We start from the raw sequence: 8,766 nt of genomic DNA, 5'->3' as shown, positions 1-8,766 counted from the left end.
ATTTTTATATAAACTAAAATTAATTATTACATATAAGTTAAGTTATAAAATTCTTTGAAAATAAGTTTTTCAAATGATTTATAATATACATGTAGATTAATTTCAATTTGTGTTTCTTTTTCTAACTTCTCATAAATTTATCAAAGAAGATAAATAAAATTTAACTTTAGATTACCGTTATTAGTTAGTCTGAAAATGTCAAAAAGAAGCATCTGTTTCAGTGAAAAGAATTGACCGTGCAATTTTGTACAGGATCAATTCTTTCTGTACTGGTAAAACACTTTATCAGCATGATCCAAAATAGGGGTCTAAACAGAAAAAATGAGAGTTTGGAGGAAATGCGGAAATAAGTAAAAGACTAAATATGCGATGAGGGCTCTGACCTATGAGCTGACATTGGCAACAATTACTACAGAGATAGTTGGTGAAGAAACCAGCAACTGTTTCTGAGTTTTTCAGCCTTAAAAGACTCTCTTCTCTCTTTCAATTCTCTCTCTCAAACAACACAGCCTTTTCATCAAAATCAGCCACTGTTTCAGCTAACTCTCCATCACTTGGTATCCCCTCTTGCTCCTTGCATGTCTAGTGAAGAATCACCAATTTTTTCATGATTTTTTTTTAATCTTTCTACAAGCAAAATCTCTTCCTTCCCGATCCTTTCTTTCCTTTTTGTTTTCTTTGCGTTCAAGATTATTTCTAAATTCCAGTTGTTTTTGCTATTCTAGATTCTAATTGTTTTTACTGTTTTTACCCCCTTCTGGGTGAGTTTCAGAAGATGATATTTTAGTCTTGTGAGTAATGTCTGAAATTGGACTGAAATCACTGTATTCACCATTCCAAAGGACATTTTTTTGGATGTTTTTATTTGTTACTGTATGATTGGTGATACTCTCTCAGATTGCTCTTTTGGATGTCTATGTTATGGGTAATCAGGGTCATCATCCCTGTTGCTTTCCCAATTCTGGACACATATCATTTTCAGTTTATCTTTATCAATAGAATCTATTTTAGATATTATCATATAATTTTCTTATCAGATACTAATTAGATCACACTGATTACCAATTTATTTCAGTGGTTCAAGTACTCCGGTGCTGGTAGAAGATGGGAACAAGTGAATGGCACATTGAACGAAGAGCTAGCTTTGGCAGTGAATCCACCATAGCAAGAGAGCCAGGAAATGTACCTGAGAGTGGGTCACTCTCTATAGTTGTGCTTGGTGCTTCCGGTGATCTTGCTAAGAAGAAGACATTTCCCGCACTTTTTCACCTATACCGGCAGGTAAAGCAGAACCTTGGTGGATAATGCTGATTGGCGTTTGATAACCTTTGTCCAAGTGAGGAATATTAAGTGCTGATGATCATGGAACTGATACTGGACTAAGGGACGCATTGCAGAATGTGTTTCATAATACCGTGACTCTCTTTTGTGTGAAAAGATTCTATTCACTTGTTCTACATGTTCTGACATTAAAATTAAATGTCCCATTACTAGTTCGTCATTTTGTGGAAAATTTCCTGGAAAATTTTATAAGATTGTTCCCTTAAATCAACTATTTCCAACCTTTAGCGTCCTTATTTGCAGGGATTCCTACCACCTGACGAAGTTCATATTTTTGGCTATGCAAGGACAAAAATCTCTGATGATGAATTGAGAGACCGGTTGCGGGGGTAAGATTTTTTGTCAAAATAAAAGTCTATGTCCTTTTCTAATGATTTCTGTGAAGAGTAAATACATATATATATATATATATATATATATATATATATATATATATATATATATATTAATTTGATGTTGCTGGATTGTGTTTGCAATTGCAGTTTTGTCCTTAAATTGTGCAAGTAGTTAATGCAGCATACTTGAAGGATGTTTATTTTCTTTTAGCCAAACAATCTATTGTGAAATTTTTTCTGTGAACAGTATGTCATGAATTTTAGTTATGTGCTTCTTTCACCAAGTTGTTTTAATGTATGCTTCATCCTATCCTATTAACTCAAGTATTATCTTGATACATGTTTAAACTATTTCTAAGCCAAACAAATATGATTTGATGTGCAGCTATCTTGTTCCTGAAAAAGGTGCATCTGCCCAACAGTTGGAGGATTTAGAGAAGTTTTTAAAGCTGGTTAGTACTATTTGGTTGTCTTGAACCACTTTACTAATATTCTGTGGGTCGTACTTAACAATTTTTTGGTTGATTTAAAATTATCATTCCCTGTCTCCCCGTTTCTTCTTTTCAGATCAAATATGTATGTGGCTCTTATGATTCTGAGGATGGCTTTCGCCTGTTGGATAAAGAGATTTCAGAGCACGAATATTTGAAAAACAGTGTAGAGGGATTATCTCGGAGGCTTTTCTATCTTGCTCTTCCTCCTTCGGTATATCCATCTGTTTGCAAGATGATCAAGACTTGTTGCATGAATAAATGTAAGTTTATCATGCAATGTATGACATTGATAATTACCTTTTTGGTTGCAAATGTTTTAAAAGGACCACTTTTTTGAGGGAGGGTCGTGGATAGAATAGCAACAGTGATCCATAGTTCAACATTAGTCTTCTCCGAACCACAGGACCCACTTTAAGAAGCTCTTATTTTTTTAATTTTATTTAAATATAGGATACTTGTGTAATTTCGAGCAAGATCTTTTTCCTGACAAAATGGAGCTAATAGTGGTTATTGCTTAGAGATATAGCTCCTTCCAGTGGTTTGGCATAAGATTTTGGCTTCACAAGATTGTTACTGGTGGTTGTATTACATTTATGGTTTTTAGATAAAAGGAAAGAATAGTGGAAAAACTTGAACTTTGTATTAGGCAGCTAGCATTTGCAAAACGGATTTTTGGCTTCAAATCATATTCAGTCCCGTTTCTTTATCAGCACAGACTAAAACTTTTTGTGACGAGAACAGTTATCTTTACTATATTCTTTTACATTTCAAGTTTCAAGGTTTCTGTTTATTATCCACAAATCAAATTCTGTTTGTATTGATATATGGCTGCATCTGGTTCCTTTTCTTAGCTGATCTTGGTGGATGGACACGTGTTGTTGTTGAGAAACCTTTTGGTAGGGATCTACAATCTGCTGAGGAACTCAGCACTGAGATCGGAAAGTTGTTTGAGGAACCACAGATTTACCGTATTGATCATTACTTGGGAAAGGAACTAGTGCAGAATTTGGTATTTAATGATTACGCAATGGCTCACTTCTAATTTTGTGTCATGAATCTTGTCTGATGACTAATCCATTTTATTTAACGTACCCTGGCAGTTGGTACTTCGCTTTGCAAATCGGTTTTTCTTGCCTCTTTGGAACCGCGACAACATTGACAACGTGCAGGTGAGAATTTTTAATTGTTAAAGAGTTACAATTTTTGGTTAACAGTTACTTAAATTTCCTCTGTTCAACTTGTTCATACCCAAAATAAGCATGGTTCTCCCAATATGGAAAAAGGTGGTATTCATGAGAAGCCAAATTTGTGCTTCTAATAATTGATTGCACAGTTGATGATTAAGATAAAAAATAGATCCATCCTTAGAAGATTCTCCAATATTTAAGTCATTAAGAACAAGAAAAATTATAGAAATATGAATATAAAAGTGGGTAAGAGAATTTAATGAGATGGATATGTATTTATAGACTTTTAAACTCTTGAATAAAGGCAGAAAAGATAATGAAAATAAGTATAAGATATAGTTCGTTATTGAGTACCTACAAAAGAATATCATTATTCAGTTACAACTAATATTTCTTATCATATATATATATATATATATATATATATATATATGTTATCTGGATAGCATATAAATAATTTGTTAGATATATTAAGTTAGAAAAATATCTCTGAATATCTCTAAATATCTACTACACAACAGTAAGGAAATGTACTGTTTGTCAAGCTCTAGCAATTCATAGTCTGTCCTATCATATGTATCCACCTTTTTTCATTCTTCATGTTTTACAACCATCTCAAATATGGCTTAACTGTCTTTTGTTGCCTAATCCATTTAACTACTGCATTGCCAAAGTTGGCAAGCCACACTTTTAAACTTGAATGGGCTATTAACTCTTTTGCAGATAGTTTTCAGAGAGGATTTTGGAACTGAAGGCCGTGGTGGATATTTTGACCAGTATGGGTATGTGCGGAAATTTGTTTAAGCGAAGTTCTCAAATGACTAGTGATTTCCAATTGTAGATTATGGAATGAAATGATAATGGAAGAAAATAAGTTTCTGCTTGCCAATTTTAATTTTGTTGCTGATATTGAATAGGAATTTCTAATTTTGTTCCTACTACTTCCATGGTTGAAATATTTTTGTGGATTTTTCAATAATTATTTTAAAATTTAGTTATGATTATTTATTGCAGTAAAGAAACCAAAATCGTCAATTCACTGTGTTTTTATTTTGCAGAATTATTCGAGATATTATCCAAAACCATCTGCTGCAGGTGATGCCCTGCTTTTTAATGAAAGAGTTTCATATACTGACTTTTATAATTATGATTGTATTGTGAAGTAGGAACTTCTAATGAATAATGAGATACAAAAATAATACTTGAATTCACGTCTCTCGTCGGTTGAAATTTTATTAAGGGTCTGCTTGATAAAACTAAATTTTATCATAAAATCTTCAATGCTACCATGTTGAAATAAGTTATTAGCAGTGATTGAAACTACAATTGTTAACTATTTAATGTGCACCGAAGGAAACTTTGGCATTTAAAAAGATAAATAAAAGGAAACTACTCAAACTAGTAATTCAATGATTGAACTGTGGACAGCCTTGTGCCGATCCTTTTGATTTGCTGAATATCTGAAAACTGTCACTTAAAATTTATTTTTATAATGTACTAAAGAAATAACAAATGCAAAATGGTATCCATTAATGAATTCATCAGAAATTTATTACCCAAATATATTTTTCTCTTTATTTTTCTACCAACTCAGGTTCTGTGCTTGGTTGCTATGGAAAAACCAGTTTCTCTCAAGCCTGAGCACATTCGGGATGAGAAAGTGAAGGTGTGCCTCTTTCCATTCAATTTTACTTCAATTATTACTCTCCTCACATTCCTCCTATCTAATCCCAACGCTAAGTGATCAATATCTGTACCAATCCCTTGCTCTCTTTTAAAATTTAATTTTGCATACTAGCGCTGCATCAGAGGGATATTTTAGTAACTCGTATGCTGAAACTTTCCATGTTGCATTTTATGGTAACCTAGTTTTGAGATTAGTCTCGGATGGCTCTATAGATTATAACTCTTTCGGGTTGATATGAAAATGCAGGTTCTTGAATCAGTGCTCCCTATTAGAGATGACGAGGTTGTTCTGGGACAATATGAAGGCTATACAGATGACCCAACTGTGCCTGACGAGTCAAACACCCCAACATTTGCTACTGTTATTCTGCGAATTCACAATGAAAGATGGGAAGGTCAGATGAAATTTCAGCATTTCTTTCCAAAAAGAAATAGGATACCGGAGCATCTTTTAATTTCTTTGATGCTAAATATTCAGAAAGTAAATGAAGTTCAAATTCACTCTAGTGCCTAAAAGATGTATATATATATATATATATATATTTTTTTTTTTTTGCATCAGGTGTTCCTTTCATACTAAAAGCAGGGAAGGCCCTAAATTCTAGAAAGGCTGAGATACGGGTCCAATTCAAGGACGTTCCTGGTGATATTTTCAAGTGTATGTCACAATAACTTTTAACTTCTAGGTGTTCTCTCTTTAACATGCTTTGGCTTGTCATGCATCTTTTGTTTGCTGCACTCTACATCAATCTTGAAAGTGAAAGTGGATTTAGTAAAGAATGTCATTATTTTGAAATATAAGATGATATGAGGTGACCTGGAAAACCAGAGTAGAAATAAAGGAAAAGGTTGTGAATTAAAGACCTATCTAAGCAGAGGGTTAGATAAAAATGAATATCCATAGGAGATTTTTTGTCATTTGCTAAATAAACATTAGCAGGGTAGAGGAAATGAGGTTGACATTTTCTTACAGTGCAAAGGGGATAAGTATGAGGAAAAAGTGGGGGAGAGTGATAGCCTGGCGACGGAGGCTTGCAGACCCTCAGTCGACTTCACCATTTTCACTATTGCTTCTATTCTTTGTTTTTTTTTTTTCTAAGAGGGGTGAAGAGTAGGGAACAATCCGTTTATTTATCATCTATCCAGTCTATTTAGAAGAAAATTCATCTAAACCATCCATTAAAAAATTAAAACAAAAAGGACTAGATCAAATATATCAATTTGTTTTACGGATGATTAATGATCCATTCAATGTTTTTCAAAATCAAATGGATCCTCCCATCAATACTCAATGAATAAAATATAATCCAACCAGTTTTTTTAACGAACTATTGTTTAAACCCTAAACAGTTTGTAAAAATGTATTTTTAAAATTTGTTTTACATCTTCTTTCTGAAAATTGTTTTAAAAGCATATTGTTAATTTTTTTAAATATATCATTTTTATGGATGGGTTGGATATCCACCCATGAAAAAATTGTTAATGAATGGATTGAGTTTTTATGGAATGGATCAAGATGGATTTGATTTTTAATTAAACTTTTTAATAGATCAAAATAGATTAATTATTTTTTTTATTCAATTCATTAGATCCGAAATTAATTTTATGGGATCCATTCAGTTTGCCACCGCAGGGTTACACTCAATTACATAGATAACAATCTTCCCAAACTGATGATGACATTTTCTACATATACAGAGAATAATTTTCTGGGTTTTTCAATAAAATATTGTTTGCATTTGTTGGCTCCTATCGTTCTAGTTTTTTGTGATGAGTCGTGATAGTCTAGGAGGATGTCTTCTGTTTGAAGAAGTTGGCAACATTTGATATTGATGAGTATTGCACTACTCAAACATATTTCACACTCTAAACTAATCTTATTTCATTGGAAACTGAAAAATTTTAGAAGGGTGATTTCATCTCCATATTCCACAATTACAAAGGAGACACCTATTCTTTACGTTTTTATCCAGTATGAATACACAGACTATTAATATCAATGTTTACTTGATTCTTCATTTTCATAAAAATGACAGTTTAGCATAAACATGACTCTGAATTTTAATATTTTAGGTCAAAAGCAGGGGAGAAATGAGTTTGTTATCCGCCTCCAGCCTTCTGAAGCTATTTACATGAAGCTTACGGTGAGGCCGTCCTTCTAATTTCCCATAATGAGATTGATCAAGTCACTTATTTGATCTGATTCAATGTTACAGTTCTCTTTTATATGTTATATTAATTTATTTAGGATCAGAAGTAGAGCACTGAAAGAAGGACTTTGCTTTATAGGATGAATGTTCGTGTACTGGATATATATATATATATATATATATATATATATATATATTTCGCAACACAGATTAGAGTAATTTTTCTACAAACGTAAATAGAATAATATGCTTTTCTTTCTCTGTTGCTTAGATTAAATCTATTTGCCAAATTATTGAAGAAGTTCACCCATCTACTAGTTTTTTGTCAAATAACACTTGAAGAAATGCTTCATGGTTAAATAAAATAAATATTATGAACTGACTTGTTGAATGTCTTATCATGCAGGTCAAGCAACCTGGACTAGAGATGTCTGCAGTGCAAAGTGAACTTGACTTGTCATATGGACAACGGTATCAAGGGGTAACCATTCCAGAAGCTTATGAACGCCTAATTCTTGACACGTATGTTCCTTTTCCTTGTTCATAGTTACAGCTTGTCAATGGTTTCTAGGGTAATACTGAGGCAGATGGATATATAAGATGTCCTTTGTAAACTATTCTTATACATAACTTGATACACAGAAGTCCACCGAGCAGTAGTGACAGAACTGCAAGCATTGCAGTACTTAGAAATATGTTGCGCTGTCAGAAACAAATAGATGAACATTAAATAACAATGGAAATTGGATTGTTTTTTGCAGAATTAGAGGTGATCAGCAACACTTTGTTCGGAGAGATGAGTTGAAGGTAAGATGATTGCATGCTTGATAGAGATTGCAACAAAGTCTGCTTCACAAACTTAATGGCTTTATGGTTGTTTCTTATCAGGCATCGTGGCAAATCTTCACCCCACTTTTGCACAGAATTGATGATGGGGACTTCAAGCCAATCCTTTACAAACCAGGAAGCAGGGGTCCTAGAGAAGCAGATCAGTTACTTGAACAAGCTGGCTATGTTCAAACACATGGCTATATTTGGATCCCTCCTACCTTGTAGAGTGACCAAATGTTATAAAATGGGGAGGTTTTAGTTGGTCATGAATTCACAATAAGCTTGAGAGGGTTCCCTTTGAAGCACTCCTCATGGATGTGCATCAAGCATTTCAATTTATGTTAAGAGTGTTTTGACGCAGTTTGTGTAATAGACTTGTCTTTCTATGCAAAATAAAAGGAAAATGAAGTCTTACTACTATACTAATGCATTCCGGTTTTAATTCCGCTCTGACGTGTCCAAGGCACACAGGATCATTATTATTCTAATTTATATACCAAGCAAACCAATTGGCCACTAATCATAAATTATTCGTGAGCATGAAATACTCACACTGATAGGATAAAAGACAATCTTTTTGCACATTCCTATTACATTATAGTAACAAAAATATTTTAAAGAAATTTATATCAAGAATGTATACAAAATTTCAGATTATACAGAGGCATTTTAGTAAAAGTATATTTCACAATTAATAATACAGAGTAAAGTTTTAAGTTTTTCAAATACTAAAAATTTTATC

General features: G+C 32.9%; 1 protein-coding gene across 1 annotated transcript; it reads left to right on the top strand.

The window, feature by feature from the left end:
- Window positions 1-297: 297 nt before the first annotated feature.
- Window positions 298-8,444, top strand: LOC114185287 (glucose-6-phosphate 1-dehydrogenase, cytoplasmic isoform). The gene is made up of 16 exons (XM_028072932.2): window positions 298-557; window positions 1,076-1,281; window positions 1,585-1,670; window positions 2,062-2,128; window positions 2,244-2,430; window positions 3,022-3,179; window positions 3,271-3,339; window positions 4,081-4,139; window positions 4,416-4,452; window positions 4,952-5,023; window positions 5,291-5,438; window positions 5,606-5,701; window positions 7,117-7,187; window positions 7,600-7,715; window positions 7,955-8,000; window positions 8,082-8,444. The coding sequence occupies exons 2-16, from the start codon at window positions 1,105-1,107 to the stop codon at window positions 8,247-8,249; spliced, it is 1,557 nt and encodes a 518-aa protein (XP_027928733.1). The 5' UTR covers window positions 298-557; window positions 1,076-1,104; the 3' UTR covers window positions 8,250-8,444.
- The last annotated feature ends 322 nt before the right edge of the window (window positions 8,445-8,766 follow it).

Source organism: Vigna unguiculata, chromosome 5, assembly GCF_037176805.1.
Source record: "Vigna unguiculata cultivar grain cowpea cultivar isolate G323 ecotype 2 chromosome 5, ASM3717680v1, whole genome shotgun sequence".
Taxonomy (NCBI): Eukaryota; Viridiplantae; Streptophyta; class Magnoliopsida; order Fabales; family Fabaceae; genus Vigna; species Vigna unguiculata.
The sequence above is the reverse complement of the archived record's forward strand: the minus strand, read 5'-3'. Positions and strand labels throughout refer to the sequence as shown.

Bases quoted from the DNA above. Each gene is read 5' to 3' on its own strand.
- LOC114185287 (XM_028072932.2), top strand. From the start codon at position 1,105: ATGGGAACAAGTGAATGGCACATTGAACGAAGAGCTAGCTTTGGCAGT. The intron at 5,024-5,290 runs GTGTGCCTCTTT...ATGAAAATGCAG, and splicing joins TTCGGGATGAGAAAGTGAAG to GTTCTTGAATCAGTGCTCCC. The intron at 8,001-8,081 runs GTAAGATGATTG...GTTTCTTATCAG, and splicing joins TTCGGAGAGATGAGTTGAAG to GCATCGTGGCAAATCTTCAC.